At 44.5% G+C, this 23,751-nt stretch overlaps 1 protein-coding gene and 1 long non-coding RNA gene across 7 annotated transcripts in view; one reads left to right on the top strand and one right to left on the bottom strand.

Moving 5' to 3' along the window:
• The window catches only part of CRB1 (crumbs cell polarity complex component 1), a 196,531-nt gene that overhangs the window by 37,173 nt on the left and 135,607 nt on the right, over positions 1-23,751 (top strand). For 4 of the 6 annotated variants that reach the window (XR_008306783.1, XM_053248739.1, XM_053248736.1 and 1 more), the window contains exons 3-4: positions 21,356-21,548; positions 21,735-21,791. Coding sequence is in view for 5 of the 6 variants with exons in the window: in XM_053248739.1 (XP_053104714.1) it covers positions 21,356-21,548; positions 21,735-21,791 (250 nt within the window). In the remaining variant the exon portion in view is untranslated. Of the gene's footprint in view, positions 1-18,403; positions 18,525-21,355; positions 21,549-21,734; positions 21,792-23,751 lie in introns of those variants that run through there. The other 2 variants (XM_053248740.1, XM_053248737.1) reach the window with 2 other exon arrangements.
• Positions 1,964-18,282, bottom strand: LOC128324313 (uncharacterized). The gene is made up of 4 exons (XR_008306786.1): positions 17,529-18,282; positions 15,874-16,003; positions 6,636-6,730; positions 1,964-2,391 (listed from the first exon to the last, which is right to left on the bottom strand). It is a non-coding gene; the product is annotated as an uncharacterized LOC128324313 (long non-coding RNA).

Genomic DNA, 23,751 nt, shown 5'->3' with positions numbered 1-23,751 from the left:
CCCGGTCAACCACTGCTGCTGCTCCTGTGGGAAGGGGAAGGAGCAGGGCTCAGGTGGGGAGGTCTCTGGGGTTAGGGGGCAGTCGCTTGGCCAAGAGGCGCCAGCAATTCTGCAGCCGCAACCAAGAGGGATGAGGGGGATGTAATAAAGGGATGGAGGAGTGACCAAGAGGGGTGAGGGGGATAGAAGCAATGGGATGGAGGAGGAGGAGCAGGAGTGCGGCTCAGGTGAGGGTGGAGAGATCTCTGTCAAAAGGGGGCTGTGGCAGGGGGTGAGGAGAGCTATCAAGTATAAGCGTGCAGATGCTCTGTGCGGGTTACGTTAGTGTTGCATTAAAACTCACAGGGCTGACTACTAAGTCAATGGCCATAGTCCAGCACAGAGTGAGGTATACCTTAAGCCCACTGAAATCAGTAAACTTAAAGGAGCATAGTTTGATGATGGATTATGGCCAGCATATTGCAGAGCAGTGTGCTAACATATTTCTGCAAGCATTATTTTGTTTATTATGTGACTGAGAATATTCAGCTGTATTTTGGGGTTAGTAATGTTTAATATGGCATGTTGAAGACTAAAAAATAGGACTGAGCTGAATCTTCTCATTTGTGGGGTATACATTTCAGGCAGCGGCAAAAACTGCCTTGCATTTTTGGATAGTTTTGCAGCACTCCTTGTGAACATGTTTGCATATTCATTTAAATTGTCCTCACTTGCTCACATTTGCCCCACTGACCAGGCACGGAGCCTAGCCGCCAGCGGCCCATATGCGGCCATGGCCCTGCTCACCCCACCCCCCACATCTGACAACAGACGTGGGGGCTAGCGGGGGGCATGGTCTGGCTCCTGAACGGAGCTGCGCGGCTCCGTTCAGGAATTGGAGTCTGGCCGGTGCTGCGTTTGCAGCACCTGCCATTTAAATCCCAAGCTAGACTGGGGCTGGCACTGCGTTTGAAGCACAGCCAAAAGCGGCTCTTCCCTGCCTTAGGCAGGAAAGAGCCGCTCCTGGCTGTGCCATGAATGCAGCACTGGCCATTTAACTCCCAAAGGGGCTGCCCCTTTCGGGAGCAAGACTTGGGGTTCGCAGCACAGCACAGGAGCGGCCATTTAACTCCCAAACAGGGGGCGCGTGTACCCCGCTGTGGAGCTAAACCAACACCTGATGCGGGGGCATGTCGGGGCCGTGAGATGTGGCCCCTGATTGGGCGTGGCCCGGGTTCTTTGAACCCGTCCATCCAATGGTGGCTCTGCCCCTGCCAGTGACATCATCACACAGGCAAACTTGATTGGCTATGACACCACATGTTGTGATTGTAATTGCATTAACTTTAGCCCTATTCAGATATTACATTGTATGAGCATACAGATGTCTGTGCACATGTACATATTTTTGTGTACATGTACACAATATGTACATGTACATATTTTAAAACATGTGTTCATTTTTAAATGGATCCAGGGGATGGGCCCCCTCAAATGCAGCAAGGAAGTGTATTATTACATAGCCCTATTCACACATTATGTTCAATACACATCCTATCTGTGTAGAGCAAATACATGTACAGAATCAATATGTAAGTACAGTTATTCACAGATTATGTTGAACACATTCCTATGTACAGGAATGTGACAGTATGTGACAACCTACAGTATGTGGGTACAGACACCTGAATACGTGTGTAAAATGTCTGAATAGGGCTTTAATGTGTTGAATATAATATGTGAATAACTGTATGTGCATGCAAATCTGTATGTGTGCACACTGTAAACATATTGCACATGCATTAAACATAATATTGAAGAGGTTATATGATTCCTGAGTGGGTAGATGAATCCTGAAAGGAAGCAGCAGCAGCCAGGAGAAATGACAGTGCCAAACACAGTGTATGTTTTTCAAAAGTCACAGCCTACTTTTTTTTATCTGAAGAAATTTCTACCTTTCAACCAGAAAAAAAAAGAGTGGAGATTATTCATTGCAACTGTATCTTTAATTTTTTTTTAAAATCCCTGAACAACAACAAAAACGCAGAAAAAAAACAGGTTTATTGGGTGATTTCCAGTGAGGCAAGGAGAAAACAACAGATACTGTACAGTACAAAAATACATTATTACGGATGCAAGCATTTTCAGAGAATGAGATATTAAAACTGTGGCCCATACCCTCTTTTCCCACCCCCCTCTGGGGGAAAAAAAAATCCTCCTGAGTGCAAGGTATGTCAAAAGGTAAAAGCAGATCTCTTCTGTTGACTGACATAGACTTCATTTGGAAGACTGCCTTCAGTTAAGATCCATCATGCGCACCGTGAATGTTATTTCAAACAAGAAGCTTGTTGCCTTCCTGCCACCCTGCTGCTACCAGTAGGTGTCTCGGCCCAGGCCAAGTGATGAGAGAAACTACAGAACAACAGGAAAGCCAAAGAGGAGAAAGAAGGAAAAGCCTATTAACTGCCAGCATGGCTGCTCTGAAATGATCACATTCAACGTGGACCTCCTGTTGTACACAGGAAGCTGCATTTGTAACATGCCCTGTTAGCCAGGCCAAGGCTGTAGCTGTAGCACAGGAACACACTCTCCTTGATGGATGTGCTGCCCCTTTGGATCAGACAGTGGGACACAGAACAAGATTAAAGTGAGCGGGGGAATGGAGAATTTAGACAGGACTGGGGTTGCCCAGCAGGGCCCTTGCCCTTGCCACAGAGAGACATCGGGCAGCAGATCCCAGAAGGGGCACTGTTTCCCTGCCTATAAACTCCCGCTCCCTCTGTGTATTATTTTGACTTTTCACATTGCTTTTATTGATCACATGAATGTTTTGACAACAATTGTTCCCCATAAAACTTGATGATAACGATGAAAACAGTGACACACCAACTTGCAACCCTATCCTCACACCGAGGGGCTTCTTAAGCTCAATTGCACATGTGCTGAAGGCTTTGCTCCTTCTTGCTGTCCATTATATTTATTTGCCCCACAGTAGCCTGTCTTCCACTAGTTTCTGAAACAAGGTGTATTAGCCAACTCACCATCACCATTTCCGTTTTTAGAAGATAAGAAAATATTAGCAAAGTGTTTCATTCCACAAAAGATCAGCTTGTAGTTATTACAGAGTAGTTGCAACTCGCATTCATTCAGTTTACTATCTGGACAGGCAATTAAGTGTGGCAGGAGCTGAATAGAACTTTTGGTGCATGTACATATATTTATATGTTTATGTGCTAGAGGTAAAGTAATATGCATCTTTCTCCATTTAGATATTTTGTTTCTACAAACCTGGGGAGGGAGCTGAAATTGAAAAAACTTCAGTGTACATACATGGTGCTCACTAACAAACATTTTTAAATGGCATTCTTGATTTTCCCCAAAGGGAAAAATAGGGTCAGCGTTTTACCAAGGACGAATGCCAAAAATAGGAACTGTCCCTACTAAACAGGGACTCTTAGAACATCTGTGGTCAGCACTCATGATGTCCTAACTCAATATAGATTTTGTAGATGTTCTGGGATGAGGTGAGTCCCAATCAATGCCAAAGTGCTGAGATGTCCAATCATCTTGCAAAACAAACAAACAAACAAACAAACAAAAACAAATTGCCCTTCAGGTTAGTTTGCCATGTTTTCATGGACATTTGAGTGTACCTGAACACATACAACTCAGAATACCTTGTCTTGGCCACACCTCAAGTCAAAATAAGGAATTGAAATGGTAAATTACTGTCAGTGGGAATGTCAAAGCATACATGACATTGCAAAATACAAGGGATTCCATGCAAACAGCATCCCTAAGCAGTAAAGTAAAGTGTGCCATAAAGTCAATTTTGACTCCTGGTGCCCACAGAGCCCTGTGGTTTTGTTTTATTTTTTTTTATTTATTTATTTATTTATTTATTTATTTATTTATTTATTTATTTATTTATTTATTTGATTTATATGCCGCCCTTCCGAAATGGCTCAGGGCGGTTTACAATTAAAACAGAAAACATTAAAAACAATTAATGTTTTTTGGTAGAATACAGGATGGGTTTACCATTGCCTCCTCCCGTCTTCAGCATCTTCCTATATCACTGCTGCCTGATATAGGTGTTTCCCATAGTCTGGGGGACATAGCAGCAGAAATTCAAACCGGCAACCTTCTGCTTCTTAGTCAAGTATTTCGCCGCTGTGCCACTTAAAGCAGTTACTGATGCCAATCCATAAAGTTTACAATATGAATGCTGCTACAAAGCTATTCCCATGTGTCTGGCTCTTATACAGCATGGCTCTTATACAGCATTGATAATCAAATACTTACATCATATTGGTAGGTTATATCCTCTAGAAACTTTATTATATATATATATATATTTTATTTAACACATTTGTATACCACCCAAAATGCATGTCTCTGCGTATTCTTCCCAGAGGCTCCAGTATAAGGGGGATGCCATCGTAGAGTCCAGTATATCCACATGATGCAAACATTCTTACATTACTACTGAAGCATGGGACTTGGCCATGGAGGGAGTAAATGTTTTTTTGCAGGGGGCAACCGCACAATGTGTAGCATATGAAACAACCCTATGTCTGGCTGGGCCAGGTTTTCCCTCCTTATCCTCTATGAAGACCTTCACTTCCTGGGTTTCTTCCAGGTTGCTTTAACTGTAGTTATTAGGGTTGTGCATTTTGTTTGTTTTTCTGTTTTGTTTTTGGCCCGAATCCGAAACACCCCCATTTTGTTCTTTGTTCGAAATCAGCCAATCCGAAACACCCAAATTTTGTTCTTTGTTTGAAATTGCAAAATCTGAATCTGAAACATTTTGGATTTTAAGAAATGACCCTGGTGAAAAAATTGTGGGTGGGGGTGGTAGTGCCCAATGGGTAGAAACTACCACCCAAATTGGGCAAAGGGCTGATTTTTGGTGAATTTTTGAAGTATAGGATTTTTCCCATAGGGAAGAATGGAGGTTTCAGCAAAAGTATAGCTTCATGTTGGGGGGGAAGGGGTGGCCCAGAGCAGAGTAGGGTGGGTGGTAGTGCCCAGTGGGGGCAAGGAAGCTGTCAGAATTATTTCAAAGGAACTGGGCAGAGGGCTGATTTTTAAAGATGTAGTGGAGTTTGCACATCTGTAAAGTTCTTCCCCATAGGGAATGATGGACCTCCATAATTCCTGCCCCATAACTCCACTTGGGGGGCACCAGGGTGGCCCAGAGCGAGTGGTGGTGTAGAGCACATAGGGTGCCAACCACCCCCATGGGTTGCTAACCCATGAGGTACTGGGTTATGTTGTTTCTGAGATGTTTTGAGTGTAGATTCAGATTCTCTGGTAGCATATGAGAGTGGATTCATGGTTTGTCATTGAAAATCTCATATGCTACCAAAGAATCTACACCCAGAACACCTCAGAAACAACAGAACCCAGCACCCCATGGGTTAGCAACCCATGTGGGTGGTTGACACCCTATGTGCGTTACACCACCACTCGCTCCCGGCTACCTCAGTGCCCCCCAGGTGGAGTTATGGGTCTGCTGAAATCTCCATTATTCCCTGGGGGGGGAACCTTAAAGAAGCATAAGCTCCAACAATTCCTAAGAAATCAGCCCTTTGCCCTATTCCTTTGGAATCTGGGTTGTGGCAGGCACCCCTTGGGGCACTGCCACCCAACCCACTGTTTTGCCCCTCAGGCCCTTTTTCTGCCCCGAATCTGCCCCAAAGACATGTCAACTTCAGAAATTTTTAAAAATCAGCCCTTTTCCAATTCCTTTGGAATCTGGGTGGCAGCAGGCACCCATTGGGACACTACCACCTGAACCACTCTTCTGCCCCCAAAGCCCCCTTTCTGCCCCAAATCCACCCCAAATAACATCAACATCACACATTAGCAACAGCAGAGCTTTGGAAAAAAATCAGGCAGATTTCTAAAGGTCATGCACATCCACATCCCCCCTGCCTGAAATGCAGTTGATCTACACACAATAGTGTGAAACAACAACAATGAAATTCACACTGCCCCACTGGCCAATGAGGGTAAATGCACACTGCCCCACTAGGCAATGAGGGTAAAATTTACCCTTAAATTTGCTTAAAAGGAATAAGGAGGCAATTGCCAGCAGATCAGCCCATGCTTTCGCTGGCCAATCTGCAGGCTGGAAGGGCTTGAAATTCAAACAGATGTCAAAATTCAAAATGGAGACTGAAGGAGAAAGACTTTTTGCGATTGCAAAATGGAGTTCCAAAACAGCCGAAACAACAAAATGTTTTGTATCTGAAACAGGGATGTTTTGTTTTGGCTACAAAATTTTCTGTTTTGAGCATTGGGTGTTTTGTTTTGGCTACAAAACAGCCAAAATGGCCTGTTTTGTACACAGAACGTTTTGTATCCAAAACGAAACGCACATGTTTAGTAGTTATCTGTATAGTCAAAGACCACCGCCATTTCTCTTCTGCACATGGGCCCATCCTGGCAGGCACAGTGGGATTCTGCAACCTGCATGGCCCCTTACCCATTTAACAACTATTTTTATTTATTTATTTATTTATTTATTCACTGTCTCTACCACCCTTCCAAAATGGCTCAGGGCGTATGAAACCTCTTTTAGGCATGTGTCTGCTCCTCCTTAAAAAAACCGTCCACATAAATCCTCTCCAGCTTGTTAGTTCACTCACTGGTCTGAAGATGACGCATTGGAAGCGTGCTTGTTCTCTCCCTCTGTCATGGTCACTTTGATTAGGGAAACTCAAGAGTCACTGTGAATGTGGAACTGTCAGGACCGTGAGGGGTTAAAAGTTAAGGCAAGAGAGAAAAGAAAGAGGCATAAAATATAAACCCAAAGAGACTACAGTCTGTTGACATATGGCTTGAGAACAGCTTCCAGCAGCAATGAGTAAAATAATAAGGGTAATAATTCCATAAAGGGGTAGTTTGCTGTTTCTGCAGCAGTAAAATATTGGATTTTAAAGCCTGCTTAACCAAGTGATTTATCAGAGGCCATTTTTGTGGGGGGCGGGGGGAAGTTTGCTGTTGTTGTTTGGTTTTCCGCACCTCGCTGTGAGATGTGTTAAATGCACGAGCCAGAGGGATTCTTGGACAAAACCCCCAAGGTGTCCCTGCTGGTAATAAAAATCCTCATTTACTCTGTCAGAGGGAGCTTGCCTATTGCTATTATCCCAGCCTGACACCATGAATCACAGTGGGAAATCATCCAGCCTCATCTCATTTCCCTGGGATGTTAAAAAGCTTATAACTTTTGATGTGTATGCCGAGGACTTGCAATAAATCGACAGCGGTAATGCTAACCAAATGCTCTCGTTACTGGCTTTGGGTTGCTACTTGCTCCACGGGCTCTCCAGGCTGCTTTATGTGGCTGGTATGCTGCATGGTTCCCCCCCTCCCCCCCTCAAAGAGCTGAGAAATGTCTCACATAATTCTCACACAAATGGAAGAGGTTAATGTGCAGGAATAACAGGAGGATGGAACATTTAAGGCAGCCTTGGGAGGGGGAGGGTGGTGGGAGAGGAATCTGCATGTTTATTATGATAATGTACTGCACATGTGCGGTTTGTTTATGATGCATGTGTTGGACAGCTGTTAAATAATGGAGCACAAGTGGTGCTGGATAGGCTGGTGAACAAACCCAGCATTTCCTCATTACGTTAATATGCTTTAATCCAAAGAGAGCACAGAATTTAGAAGGCTTTTCCAGACAGTGGCTTCTTGTGCTCCCGATTTGGCATTGTAAGGCACAGTGAAGGTGTGCTCTGAAGAAAAGCAGTCGCTGTCATGGTGAGCATGGGAAGTGAACCATGTGCATGGTCTCCATGTGGAGAGCAGACCAAGTGAATGAATCTCCCATATCTGGACGGTAGGATTAGGGAGTGCCGTCTTTATGAGGAGACCCATTCCCTGATCCTAGCCAGTATTCTAGAGTTCCATGGTAGGGGAGTCTCCCCAGAAAGAACTAAAGAGTGGTTTGGCTGGATATAGATGACGTCACCTGGGATATTAAATTTTCTGGTCTGTGTTGGCCTTTTACAGCATTGAGCTTCAGTGTCTGCTATTTCTAAGGTTCCTATAAAACTTCTTGGATCCAATTAAAGGCATCCTCTCAGGGCAAAATTATATTACAAATGTATATTTGTTTTATACCAGTTTAACTGTCATGGTTTCCATCCCAGAGAATCCTGGGAATTGTAGGTTAATGGGGTTTTTAAATTCTCTGTGAAATATCACCCCACCGCAGAATTACAGTTCTCAGTGTTCCTCAGGAAGAGGTAATGACTGTTCAACTGGTTTAAATCTTTAGTGTAGCTAATTCCTCATTGTTGGTAGCCCAATGTCTAGTGAAAATCTAGCAAATATGTGCATGGCAGAAAGCAGTGCTTAGACTGCCTCACACCTTTTAGACAAAGGAAGAGATTTTGTGCAACTGGCAATTGTTTAAGCTTCTTTCTTTAATGTTGTGCACCAGGACACTGAGGCTCTCTTTGGAGAGGCATCCTGCAGTGACATCTGATCTGGGCATTGGCCTGCTGTGTGCCATCTGCTATCAGTCTAGTATAACTCACTTTCTCCCTGCAGTCTCCTAATTATCTATGTGTAGTAAGTATGAAGCAAAGGTGGCATGCATGGAACAGTGTGAGGCATCCATCTCAGTCAACAGATTTGAGGTGGCAGCATGGGAGACAAACAGAAGTAGGCTGAAGTCTAGATGTTGGGAGCAAGCAACAAATGACATCTATTTCTGTCTCCCCACCAGCATCTGGTTGGCCATTGCTGAAGGCAGAATGTTGAGGGAGCATGGTCTGACTTGATGCAGGCATTTCTTACATTCTTCAGCTGATGGGGCACATGCCACAAGAAAGTTATCCTGAGTTATGCAAGACTCAGTGATTCAAGAGTTATTCTCACAAGCAGGCAAATGGGAGCCACCCAAAACCAGTATAGTAGCTGTGGAAGAGTGTAGGTCCTATACCTTCCAGTAGCTTGTAGAAGAAAACTTCCTGATGAATCATGCCCCATGTGAATCAGCGAAAGGGGGTTTCCTTGGTATTTGCCTTTGGCCTCAAATTCCTGCTGTGGTGTTGTCCGTGCTTAGGGAGGAGGAATTCTTTAATTAACCTTCCCATCCTCTTGCATTAAACTATAGGCACGGGCATTGCCTCAGAGTTGGGGGAGGAGGGAAGTATAGTCACTCCTCTCCTTCACCTATCAGCGGGAGCAAAGGTCTGAGCTCCTCTCCGGGAGTCCACCAGACCAACAAACCCCATCCCTGCTGAACGTCTCATCTTCGGCAGCCCCTGCCTTAAATAAAGCCCTACATTTAGGACACTCCTCCCCCCTTCTAGCTTGCTCCTTCTTCCCCAGCCAGGCAAGTGGATTGGCCACCCAATCCCTGGCCTCCAAAGGGGACTTGTTCTCCAACTCCACCCCCTTCATTAGCATTTCTACACCCATCTGCAGCTGTGGAGCTGATAGCAGCTGTTTCCCACCTCTCTGAGCCCTTCCTGACTTCTGAAAGGTAATTACTGGGGTTGTCCTGGCTTCAGGAGCCCCCTGCTTCTCTCGGCACACTGCCATTTGACTGGGTAAACAACCCTATCTCATGGAGGAGGGTAGGAAATCGCGACAGGTTTCACCTGTTATATTGAATCTAGTTAGTCAGTTATCAATTTCTACACTTTCCACTGCCCAGAGTAAGAAGGAATGAAGCTCAGAAATGCACATGTGCCAACGGAGGAACTGCCAATGTTTATATACCATTCAGTAAGTTATTCTTGGCTGGTTTGGACAATATGTCCAAATATTGGACTACAAATATTGATACACCGCTCTTCAACCGAGTTCTTAAAGCGGTGTACATAGAAAAATAAATATTACATAAATAAGATGGTTGCCTGTCTCCAAAGGGCTCACAATCTAAAAACAACAGCCACTGTAGGGTTACTGTGCTTTAACAGGGCCAGTTGCTCTCACCCTGCTAAATATAAGAGAAGTGTCTCTTTGCTCAGATAGCAGAGGTTGACTGGCCTTTCCATTGCATGAGGATTACGTCTCCTCTCCCCCGGTGCAACTCCCTGGCACTACACCACCAGCCATGCAGTTATACAGCAGTGAGACAGTACACTGAGTGGGATGGGAGACATATATGCTGCTCCCCACATTATTTGGTGCATCAGTCATCATGCAAACTGGCCTATTGGGAGATGGGAGTCTATTATATGTCTAGCTGAATATATGACTCATGGGCAAAAGCCAGCTGAAGTTGAGTGCTTGTACTTCCCATTGATTTCACTGGGAAAGAGTTAAGCATGTTGTGGGGGAACTGAATGGCATCAGGCTCGAGGCCACGAGGATCGGGTGGCTCCTCTCCTATGGAGGAGACTAACAGCCATGCTGGCAAACCCTGATCCCATGGGCCACCCCACCCATGGGATCTGATGACCCGACCATGCCTGGCCCTGCAGGGAACCCACAGGAACAACGCGGCCAGATGGAGTCATCTCACAAGACTTTGGAAAGGACCCATGAGATCTCACAGAAGTTTCGTAAGACCTCAGGGCCTTCTGAGATCTCGCCAGAACTGCACCACCTGTCAGGAGCTATTTAAGGGCCAGATTGCCAATGATGAAGGGCCAGAAGCCGAAGAGAGCTTGATCTGGCAACAGCTCTGTGACTTGGCTGGAGGCGACATCGTTGATCCTGGGACAAAGACCAGAGAGAAGTCTCGGGGCCAGGCCTCTAGCCATTCATCTGAGGCAACTGGGCCAAAGTTATACCCTGACCGGTGGGAGACAGCAGTACCCTGAAGGGACATGACACATGTTTTTAAGAACCTGGGGGTACAGATAGCAGGGCCTGTGCATCTTGTGCCCTGTGCCACCATCTTCTTTGACGAGGAAACTGCTGGCCTGGTCTCTGCTGTGCTTTAGCACCACCCCTCCAGATAGGCAGTCTTGGAGCTACCAGCGCAGCAAGGATCTGGTGTCACAATAGGGTTCCATCTAGCTCTATAGAGCTGTGTGCTAACTCTGGCTTGGCTCTTCAACCTGAACAACTCATCACCCAGTGAGCTGGGTGTTGGTTGCCTGTCTTGCTCAATTCTCTGATGAACTTTCTGCCTGTCTCCAGGTCACCAGCTCTGGCAATGTGCTTAACACACTCCCAGTTTTGGCCAACTTTTCTGGATCATAGCCAGTACTTTTATTTGAAGAATTAGACATGCAGCCTCCCTTCTGCCCAATATTGTGGGTTACAATATTGCCTTTTGGTATTCATCCCCTTACATGACCCCTGTGAGGTAGGCTAGTGTTTTATACATAGTGAAGAAATGCCCAAGGCCACAGAATGACACATTGCCCAGGTGGGAAACAAAGAACCATATTCTAGCACTGCCATCCAAATCCAACTGAAAACAATCTTCATCTGCCTATGGGACAATACTGTCAATCTCAAATATGCTCCTTATTTTTAATTTGGAATATTTCACATTCAGATTATTGAGAACTGTACAAGACTGGAGCCTCCTGTTTTAATTTTGGGAAATATAAATGTAGGATTCATTTCTCTCTCTCTGAATCATTTTTATTTATGGCAGGGCATTGTATGCAGGTGCCAACACAAATATATATCTATTTTTCCTCCTCCTCCTTCTCTTCCATGTCCTTTAAAATCCAATGTTTTTGCAAGTTGATTGCAGCTGTAGAGACCAGGGGGAAATCCTTCCCATATATAATCCATCACATTGGCTAGACATGTTATAGATGGAAAGGGCTTTTCGCTCAGTTGCCTGAGGCTGGTTACTTGATTTGACAGACCAATGGCCTGATCCAACATAGCAAATCCTGTGGTTTCATGTTAATAATCAGGCTGTTTTTTGGCCCGTAGTTTTGAATCTGGCTATGCTGAGACTCTGATACACACTGCATTTATTTTTCTTGCTGTGTTTTCAAATGTTCACAGGGAGCTGCTGTTAACAAGCCCTGACAGATTTACGGTCACTAGACATAGTTTGGCAAATGTACACTTATTTCTTTCTTTTCTTTTCTTTCTTTGCGTTTTTCTACAATTACTTGTGATGAATGAATTTGTAAGCAACAACTGTTGAGATTTGCTTGATGCAATGTTTGTCACTTTTGAGTCTTAAGACTGGTTCACATAGTGGCCCAGCATGTCGATTCTACACACAGTGGGTGCAGGGTTGGAATTTAGAATGCTCCAAATGCATAGAATATATGGTATGTATCAAACAATCTATCTGCCGGGGGTGGGAGGGAAGATAGGCGAGCTGATTACATGAGATACATTTCTAGGTATACACACAAAGGAATCAAATGACATAGCATATATTGTATGTGGGGAGCGGGGGAAGGAAAGGGTCATGCATGATCCCAAGATTTGCTCCTGTATGCCACAGCATGTAGAATATACACACCTGAAGTCCATGTGTACAAGGATTTTTCACACATATGATTCATGGCTCAGCACATGAAGCACTGGAATTATTTGTTATGTAAACATGATGCTCCTCAATGCATCATGACATGCTTGCTCTGGGAGACAGACTAAAGCAAGATTGTTAGAGTGTGCAGAGCATGTGAAAGCATGATGCTATCACATTAAAACTACATTTCCAAAAGAAGGCAGTGAGTAGCAATACCAGCGAAATCAAGGTGAGAGTCAAAAAATTGGCAGCATGTCATAAGAACATAAGAACAGCACTGCTGGATCAGGCACAAGGCCCATCTAGTCCAGCATCCTGTTTCACACAGTGGCCCACAAGATGCCACTGGGAAGCCCACAGGCAAGAGGTATATGCATGCCCTCTCTCCTGCTGTTGCTCCCCTGCAACTGGTATTGAGAGGCATCGTGCCTCTGAGGCTGGAGGTGGCCCACAGCCACCAGACTAGTAGCCATTGATAGACCTTTCCTCCAGGAATCTGTCTAAGCCCCATTAAAGCCATCCAAGCTGGTGGGCAAGACCACATCCCATGGCAGAGAATTCCATAGATTAATTATGTGCTGTGTGAAAAAGTACTTTCTCTTGTCGGCAGGGCCGGACTGGGGGCACTGAGAGGGCGGTGAGATGTGTGTGGGGAGGGCGCTGAGTTTTGAGCATAATATCTAATTAATGGTGGGAGTTGGGGCGCAGGGGCGCCGCGCGGGTAGGGTGCACCGGGAATATGCCCTGTTGCCCTGTGGGCCAGTCTGAGCCTGCTTGTCGGTCCTAAATTTCCCAACCTTCAGTTTCATGGGGTGACCCCTGGTTCTAGAGTTGTGAGAGAGGGAGAAGCATTTCCCTCTGCCCACCCTCTCCATTCCATGCATAACTTTATACACCTCAGTCATGTTACCCCTTAGTCACCTCTTTTCCAAGGTAAAAAGCTCCAGATGCTGTAGCCTAGCCTCATAAGGAACATGCTCCAGGCCCCTGATCACTTTCTGTAGCAGTTGTTGTTGCTTCTATCTCTTTCTGTAGGGTTTGTTCTTGTTATATATAAAATTAAACTATATAAATTTAATTTACGTACAGAACATCAATATGCATAGTAACTTTTTTATTTAAAGCACTCAAAGCCTTTCAGAGTAGTAATGGTGGGGCCGTGGCTCTCCTTAGCTGCCATCTAGTGTCAGGGCCATTCTCCTCTTCTCCCAGCCCAACACATGCACGAAACACACCATGCTGTGGACCTTCACTCACCCAACCCATGAACGCCTATTCTCTACTAGAGTACCTGACAGATCTAAGTGTCCCAGGCAGGGCCGTCCCTAGGGGGGTGCGGGGCTGGGGGCGAATCAGCATGTGTGGGGCCCCCTTCACATTTTGTATGATTACAAAAGCATCCTGATTGATGACATACTGTGTAAATAGTGCAAGTGAGTAAGTGAGTGAGGTTTGTGGACATGTCCAACCAGCTTGGGCATATAGTTCATTTGTAAGGGGGGAAAGTTAAAAGTACCACACATGCCCCCTTGCTTCACAGTTCTCACTCAGACATTCAGGTTTGCAAACCAACTTGAGCATAGTGCATGTACAAATAAAATAAATAGAGTTGATTTAGATGTTTACAGTTAGCTCTACTTTCACTAGTTGTGAAGTACTCTATGGATAGAGAGAACTCTTTCTGGCAGCTTTACTGCAGTAGGAAAATTTATTAAAAGTCATGAAACAAGCCACTTTATAGGACTTTTAAAAATATTTTTAGAAAAAAATCAAACAAATATTAAGAACAAGTTGTCTAAACCATTTCAGTTTCAGTATTCAGAGCTCTCCCACCCTGTCCTATATCTGTGCCTAATATCAAAGCCCTAATGTAAGTCATTCCAGGTTATCTAGAGGGTGGGGCAAAAAGTGGGGTGCTTTTACTCTTTTTATGAAGACAAAGGGCAGATTCCTCCACATGGTGGTGGGATGATAGTCCATACGGGGGCTTCAGTTCCAAAAGTTTCTGTAATTTTCTACCATGAAACAAGCCACTTGTAGGACTTATATATATATATATATATATATATATATATATATATATTTCCAAAATTCAAAAAAATATCAAAAACAAGCAATTTGTCCAATCCATATCAAAGCCCTATAGGATGCCATTCCATAAATATACAAGGTGGTGAGGAATTATGAAAAAAGGGAAATTCCATACCTTTCATTGCTGGCTTTGAGGAGGAGGCAGGCACAAGTTCTATGCACAGCCCAGGGCTGTAGGCAGTGGCGGACTGGGTCTAAAAATATTGGTTGCCAGGAGACAAAGGGGGCCCACCAACAACTATAAGGCTATCATTTACTTTTTATAATAAATAAATAAAAATTTCAAAAATACATAAGTGGAAAAAAGGTACAATTAAAATTTTTGTGAAATAAATGTATATTTTTTAGTAATTACAGTGTACATATATTGTACATATTACTGGCAGTATACAGTACAGAATGTTATAATTGAATTTTTAATTTTTTTAAAAAAAAATTAAATAAATGGTGGATATTTTTAAATAGTTTGCTTGTACTGAACATTTTACACATTAACAGGTAGTTCAAAAGCATATTTCATGCAGTCCACTATATTAAGAGCAATCGTTTGAGTTCACTAGATGATTGTGTGAATCTGTCAATAATTGCTTCTGCATCCAATTCATCTAACAATTCCTTTTCAATGGATAGCAACATGTATGATTCCAAGTTCTCCTCAGACAGTGAATTTCTTAGCCTTGTCTTTATGATTTTTCGCTTTGAAAATGACCTCTCACGTTGGACTTGAGTAACTGATAGTGTGCAGATGACTTTATAAAGTTCATAAAGGTTATCAAAGGCCTTGCCATGAAGTCTGTTGGATGCCAGAATTTTTAATACACACGATGGGCAGCAGTGGTAGCAACTGCCGCAGGAGGAGGCAGAGGTGGGCGGGGGCCACGGCGGGCATGCTGCCGGAGGCTCGCCAGCGCCCGCTGTCCTCCGCCAGGTGCCCCCGGCTGGCTGGGAATAATATTCTTAAATATAAAGTATCCTCGAAAAATGATTTATTTATTTATTTATTTATTTATTAAAATAGTAATACGAGGTAAATTTTAGTTGCATACAGTAATAATATTGGAACTTCTTATATTTTCAAACTACTGAAAGGTCGTTAACATTTTTAACATATTTGTCTAATGTTTAAGGGGGCCCACTTCATCAGGGGCCCACAGGGCCCACTTGCCATCGGGCAAGCTGACACCCTGGCCAGTCCGCCACTGGCTGTAGGGCACGGAGGACAGAGGGTGTGCATAGCATTCTTGTTGGGTAGCCAGCACTGGCCACTCTGTCTACTGGCTGGAGAGCTTCAGGGACCGGGGAGAGCTTCAGGAAACTGGGAGGCCTTCAGAGAGGCCTGATCCAGCAGAAAAGCCCTTGGAAGCCCCACTCACCTGCTGAACAGCTGAGAGTCCATCTGGGGAAGGGAGCTGTAGCAACATCTCTTCTTGTGCAGGGAGCCTTTGGATAGCAGGCTAGCCTGTGAGCGGCTCCTTCAGGCTGCAGCTCTGCAGGTTGGTCGAGCTGGGAATGGGGAGGAAGGTCAATTTTTTTGCAAGGCGGGCTGCTCCCCTGCGGAGCCTGCCCTGGGGCAGTCACCCTGGTTGCCCCACCCTATAGAGGGGCCTGGTCCCAGGCTCCAGTTATACATTCACTTTTCCTTAGAGATCTTTGCCATAAAGTTGGCTTATTGTTGGATGGCAGATGGAAAGAAAACAAAAGCTGCACCACTGTGTAGCATACAAGAGTCTGCAATTCTAAATATAAGGACTGGCATAATCATTGAGGAGTCAAAGGCTGTTCTCTTGATCTTGTAAATAAAAGAGCAATATGAACTGGGCCTGATGCATCTTTTAGGCAGGTCTAGACAGAGCCATCGCATAGCAAGAGCTATTCTGCAGTAATTGCCACACTCAACGTAAATCTAAGTAGAATGGTGGCCAGATAGCAGTGGGTAGTCTGAACCCTTTTTCCCTGATACGTTTGCGCTAGCTAGGCTATACTGCTTCTAGAGCAAGCATGAACAATTCTAGCCCCATTCACACATTATATTCAGTCTCTCTCTCTCTCTCTCTCTCTATTTAACATATTTCTATACTGCCCCAAACTTGTGTCTCTGAATGGTTCATAATTAAACATTAAAATCAATTAAACAATTAAAATCATTAACATTAAAATCATTTAAACTCAACATTAAAAGTATTAGAACTATAAATCTAATTAAAAGCCTGAGTGAATAAATATGTCTTCAGTGCCTTTTTAAAAGTTGCCAGAGATCGCGAGGCCTAGACAAATTGCACAATGCACGTGCAATTTGAGAACAGTGTACTTGTACACACAGTATGCACATACAGTTATTCATATGTAATATTGAACACAGGTGCAGCAGAACACTTTGTATCTGCACTCTTCATTTGAGGGATCTCATTTTTAAAATGAATGCTTGTAGAGTCATTCACACAAAACCATGGAAGTGTGTACAGGCACCTGTATGCATGCACAACTTGATATCTGAATAGATCTAACAACTTCAGCACAACCAAGATCACAGCAATGAACTCCATACATCAAGGAAGTCAACAGAAAACCAGGAGGATTAATCCACCAGCAACTCAAGCTGCATGCCAAGCAGCAGCAATTTATGAGGGTAAGTAATAGCCACAAGCCTGCTGTCCACTTGTGATATTTTATCACAACAGAAAAATCAGGATGGAGGTGGCAAATGAAAGAGGCATTTCATGATGAGCAAACAAATTATTTGAAAGCATCAAGAAAACAGAAAATGACTATCTATTTAAGGCCCAGACATGTTCCTAGTGTCATAAATAAGGAACCTGGCCAATCCTTTCCTGACCACTATGGTCAAGGTCAGTTGTCTCATTGTAAAACCAGATTTAAATGGATATGCAGGTTTCCCATTTCAGCAGGTGATCAGCTGCAGTAAAACCTTCCCAAACACAGCTGCTATAAACGTGTTGCCCTGTGCCAAAGCTATGGATATCTAGTATTGGGGCCAAGCCTGTAATCTGAATAAATTATGAAAGACTACCCTGGTTATAATGATTCCTTTGTTCACTGGACCATGTGAATAGCTTCCCAGTATTTGATGCTGACCATGAGATGGGTGGAAGACTCGGAGGCTCTCCACACAAGCCGTGTAGAGAGCCTTACCGGGAGTGTGGTAGAGCCTTAGTCCGCTCTCCTCGCAGACAAGCAGGGAGCTGTCCCTGGGCAGAGCTGGTAGGGGCAGCAGAGAGATCAGGGCCACCTGGCCCCCGGAAGTCCCAGGATGGAGCATCCTGGGGAGACCCCCGAGGCCATGGGGCATCCTGCATGGGGCATCTTGGGGAGACTCCCGAGGGCAGGAGGCTTGTGTTAGCCTCCCGGTTGGGGGTCTCCTCATGAGTTGCCATGGCACGGAGCCATGCTGCGGTGTCTCATGATCAGATGAACGGGGTTAGTGTACAGCTCCTGTTGCAGCACATGACTGCAGGAAAACGGGCTAGGCTCCCTTAGCCCGCTTTCCTGCGGTTGTGAGAATCACCTCTCTGTAGGGAGGTACCACAACCGCCACCCAATAAAAAAACTATTTCATGGAAAAGCATAAGACTGATTGGGCCTCACTTCCGATCATACTAGAATTTATCAACCTGGGTCTTTTTCAGTTAATCCATTTTGACAGTTTTGCTCTGTCCTCACACGCGTAACAACGATCGGGCAAAGGGAGACAGTTGTCTGGGGGCCCCACTGCCTGGAGGGGCCCCCCAGAGGCACCTCACGTGACTCCCCATTGCCCCCTGCCCAGCCCCAAGGCCCCTCAGCCACTTGCCCTGTTTGCCGTCTCTCCAGCTTGTTCTCCTGGCCGGCAATGGAAGCAGCAGACAAGCTGCAAAGAGCTCCTTTTCTCCCGCCTCTCAGCTGATCGGGGCTTCCACCGAGGCCTCTGTGAAGCCTGAACTCCAGTAGGGCCCAAGCCAGCCAGGAAGGAGGAGGCAGCCAGAGTGGCCACCACTGGTCTCTGCAGCAGAAGACCCCTTGCTGCCAGGTAGAGTGTGAACTCCTTTTTGTGGTTACCTTCCTTCCCCACCCCCCATATATAGGCATCTGCTTGCCATAGGGCTTTGATATGGGGGGGAGGGACTGAGAAGTCTCTGAATATTTATTTTTAAACAGCTTGGAAAATTTGCTGGCTTAAAAAAAAACTATCTAAAAAGTCCTATAAGTGGCTTGTTTCATGGCAGAAAATTACAAAAACTATTGGAACAAACAGTATTATATTTATTTTATTCATTCATTCATTCATTCATTTATAAATACACTTATGTTCAAGTTGTTTTGCAACCCAGAAGGTCTGAGAGAGAACTGTGAAGCATGTGTGGTGCTTTTATTTTATTTTTCTTGTGTGTGAACTGCTCCCCCATAACTCGCAGGGACTTCAGGGTAAATCTGGCCATGTGAATGCAGCACCTCTATTCCAGAGGAGAGGTGTGTTAAAGGGCTTTAAAAGCCTCCTGTGAAAAACCTCCTCGAATCAAACTTGACTGAATTTGTTCAGAATTCTGAGAAAACAAACATAGGCTCACACTGCATGGTTGAAAGTCTCCTTTGCTAATCTGCAGCGAGGGGGCCATTTTAATAATTTGTCTTTCTAGTGTGTTCTGGCATTAAAAGTAGCACAGATGTATAGTACTCAATGTATATCACTATATATTGTGACGTGTGCGTGTGTGTATTCAGTGAAATGTATTTCCAGGCAGCATACTTATTTTGAAATATCAGACTTAAATCCTTGGGGACCTGGGGTGTGCGGAGGCCCTGGACTTTGAGTGGGGGGGGGGGGCATTTTAAAATCTCATCTCTGGGCCCACTCCAACCTTGCTACACCCCTGTCTGTCCTATAGCTCTCAAGGTAGTTTGCAGCATTACAATTACAATAAAAACAGTAAAAGCAAATTACACTATAAACATCCAACTCAACTACTGCAATGCACTCTATGTGGCGCCGTCTTTGTGTGCAGTCCAGAAACTGCCCCAGGTGCCAAATGCAGCAGCCAAGTTGGTCTCCGGCCATCTTGACGAGACCATATCACACCTATCTCAAAATAACTACACTGGCTACCAGTATGTGTTTAGGCAAAATTCAAAGTGCTGGTTATAACCTATAAAGCCCTAACAGGCTTTAGGCCCAATGTATTTAAGAGAATGCCTTCTCCATTATGAGCCCCTGCTGACTATTGAGATAATCCGGGGAGGTCCATCTGCAGTTGCCATCAGCTTGTCTGGTGGCTGCCCAGGGATGGGCCTTCTTCATTGCTGCTCGAGTCTTTGGAATGCATTCCCTACAGAAATGAGAGGGAGACCCCCCACCCGCCTCCTGTTTCTGACCGCTTATAAAAGGGCAGTTAAGACCCATTTGTTGTACACCTCCCAGAGCCTTTGGATGGATAGTGCAGTATAGAAATGTAATAGATAGATAGATAGATAGTTTAGTTATCCAGGCTTTTTATTTAGATTATAGAATCTGCCATTGTTTTAAATTGTTTCAGTGTTTTAATTTGTGTTGTTTTATTGCAAACTGCCCAGAGATGCAGTTTATTGCAAACTCCCCTGCTAACTTGGCAAAGAGGCACCTTTTAATGTGGCGATTCTCTTTATTTAGCAGGGGGAGAGTAACTGGCCCTCTCTACCCCCAGCACAGTACCTCCAGTGACTGTTGCTGGTGTCTATCTTATGTGTGTGTGTTTTTAGATTATGAGCCCTTTGGGGACAGGGATCCATCTTATTTGTTTGTTTGTCTGTGTCAACCACCCTGAGCCATTTTTGGAAGGGCGTTATAGAAATCAAATAAATGAATGAATGAAGATGTGAGTTTGGGGTGGTATATAAATATGTTAAATACTGCAAGTAAGTAAAAGCATGAAAATTTATTAGCTAAAAAGATCTCATAAGAACATAAGAAGAGTTTTTCTGGATAAGGCCCCAGGCCAATCTAGTCCAGCACCCTATTTCCCACAGTGGTCCACCAGATGCATCTGGAAAGCTCACAAGGAGGAGATAAAGGGGCATGCCCCTTCTCCTGCCATTGAGCCCTTGCAACTAGCATTTGAAGGCATCCTTCCACTGAACCTGGAAGTGGCCTATAGCAATCAAGACTAGTAGCCATTGATAGACCGGTCCTCTATGAATTTGTGTAAGCCTCATTTAAAGCCATCCAAGGTGGTGGCCATCACCACATTTTGTGGCAAAGAATTCCATAGATTAATTCTGTGCTGTGTGAAAAAGGACTTCCTTATGTCAATCATAAATTTCCCAGCAGTCAGTTTCTTGTGTTGTGAGAGAGGGAGAAGAATTCTCCCTATCCACTCTCTCCACATCATCACCCATCAATTAAGCAGGAAAATCCTGCCAGTCAAGACTTTGCTCACTTTGAGAAACTCAGTAAAGCATGAGCTAAATGTGCCTCTCTCTAGGAGGGCCCCATTCCTTCAAGCTAGCTACATAACTACAGACTGAGGCTCTCTAAGCAAAGCTTTCTTGGATGATCTCCATTCATGTGGGCTACATATACTTTGAAAGTGCAGAAAGTCAAGCTGTACTGGAAGTGTTTGGGAACTAAGGGAGCTAACAGCTGGAAAGGAGTAAAGTGGGACTAAAGAAATAGGAGAAAGAAAACAAGTACTACAAATAGCAGCACATCTGGAAGGAAGAGAGAAGTCTTTCCTGTCCTCTTCAGCAACCCAGCTGCCAGTCAGCTGGGCTAAAGTTTTAGTCACCAGTAGCGCCTGCACACCTGGGTTTTTTCACCCCTGGATGCAAAACAAGATTTATTCAAACAACAGTATCCAAAATTAATATATCGCTAAACTTTTTATACAGGCATCAACTGTGAATTGGAAACCGATGAGTGTTTGTCGCAGCCTTGCCTAAATGGTGGAACCTGCCATGATACTCTGGGTGGCTATTATTGCTCCTGTCTACTTGGCTTCTTCGGTGATCTCTGTGCAGTCAATATTGATGAATGTGCAAGTCAACCGTGCCTCAATGGACAATGTATGGATGACATCAATGGGTATGTACTATTGGTGTGGAAAAACTTGTTTAAAACAGATGACAGGCACTTGCTATCTTTATCCTAAGAGTCTGGAATTACCAGCAGGCTAGGTAGGCTAAGAATCTGGAAAATTTTGTTTCATCAACTGAATATTTAATATTATTTTTAAAATCTCAGCTTGATTCCAGCTTTTTATTTTGCTAGATGTCATATCCTGGTTGCCCATGAGGCCAGGCCAGGGAATCTCAGAGAGGTCCAACGGTAAGTTGACTCAAACTGGGGATGTGCACGAATCATTTCGGCAGGGTGGGGAATGGTACTTTTAAGCATGAGTAAAGCTGGTCCTTACCTGCTCCTCCCCCACCCCACTGCATTTCCTGGTGTGGTGCTGCGCTGCTCAGAAGTCTGCGCATGGCTGTGGCATTGTGCCAAGCATCCTGTGCGTGGCGGCAGGATGCATGTGGCCAGCGCGCATGCGCGGCAGCCACATGTGTGGTCAGCAACACTATGCTGACCACTCACATAGCCGACGTGCTGGACACACATGGATGCAGCTGCGAGCAGAATTCTGAGTGGCACAGTGCAAGCAACAGGGATGCTGTGGGGCGGTGGTGGAGTAGGGGACTGTGGGGACTAGGACAGTCTGGGCCTTGACTAAATACTTAGAAATGGTACCTGAAATCTAATTCATCCAGAACTCAGAAATGTATCTTCTGACCCATCCTTTTCAGAAGGGCTCTTTCCCCTTTTTTTGGTCTTAAGAAAGCTTTCTAGAGCTGGCTGATGCTATGTGAAGGATGGGTTTTCTTACAGGAGCTTTGGCTGTTACATAACACAAGGAGAACGTGAAGTGCAAGGGACTGATGTTTTCTGTTCTCAGTCTGTCTCCTTTTCAATATCCAAAATGGAAACTTCAGATCATCCCCCCCTTCACGCACACAGTGGCAGGCTGCAGTTACAGGATTCTGACTGCAAAGGAAGCAGATGAGAGGCAAAGGAGTCAGAGGCAGCAGTTGTGGTCAAGACAGGCTGAGGATAGGTGCCCTTCAACAGGATGAAGATCACAAAGGCCAGAGGCAGAAGATATGGTCAGGGCTAGGCTAGGAGTGAGACAGGTAGAAGCAAGGTGAGGAGGGGCAGGCAGGCTGTGCTCTCCTCTGCTGAGTGATATTGCTCAAGCTGAGACTTGGAGCAGCTATTGAATAGAAACTAGGCTCCTATTGATTCCTCAGATCACCTGGGCTGATCAGCTGTAAGACTACTGCCAACCAGTATTTAGGAGGTGCTGCACTGAAGCAGAGAACAGGCTGATAACTCCCTCTGACTGGGAGCTGCTGTGGTGGTGGTGGAGGGAGTAAGATACATGAGCCCTGAAAACAATAAAATATTCCAAAATATTCTGTTTTGCTGAATATTTGTATATTTGGGGCTCAGGGACATCCAAAACATTTTGCTGTTCCAAGTAACTGCATCTTGCAAACAATGGTGTGCTCCCACAGGATCTCTTGCCATGGATCATAGATGAGACCTCTTGAATAGTACAAGTCTTATTTATGCCCCTAAAAATATCCCTCCCACACTTGGATTTCTTGTGCAGTCAGGAAAGCCCTGAGTTTTCTTTCTTGTGGGGGGAAAATGGTGTATCAAAATCTTGAGTTAAAATAGAAAAGAAATATCGTCACATGAATACTACTAAACCGTGACCTGGTTCTCACCAAGTTGATAAAAACCTGCGGTCAGAACTATATCACATTGGGCCATATGTGGGAGATCACATGATGAAATGCTCCTCATTACAAAAAACAATAGCTGATAAGGAAAATTACTCATAGCAGTCCAACTGATATTAAAAGGACACATTAGGCACTAAATGGTTTGTCTTTTCATTTGAGTGAGACTTGAGTAATTGAGTAATTTTTCTCATCGTGCCAGTCATTCCTTATATTTAGAAAATGAGCATGTCAAGAAGAAGATTAGATTAGACCCCTTCTCCTTGGGATTTAATTTTCTATGTGCAGGGAACTTTTTGTATGCAAACAATTTGTTGTGTGGAGGAGTAGAAACCTCCATCAGTGGTCTGAAGTTGTATAGTTCAGAGTCTCAGAAACAGGTATTGCACCTCAAAGAGAACTATTAATAGTAGTAGTAGAAGTAGCAATGTATTAGTAGTAAGAATATTTTTATAACTCACCCAAAAAAATGTTCAAAGCAGTTTACACAG

The sequence above is a fragment of the Hemicordylus capensis genome, chromosome 4, assembly GCF_027244095.1.
Source record: "Hemicordylus capensis ecotype Gifberg chromosome 4, rHemCap1.1.pri, whole genome shotgun sequence".
Lineage (NCBI taxonomy): Eukaryota > Metazoa > Chordata > Lepidosauria > Squamata > Cordylidae > Hemicordylus > Hemicordylus capensis.
The sequence above is the reverse complement of the archived record's forward strand: the minus strand, read 5'-3'. Positions and strand labels throughout refer to the sequence as shown.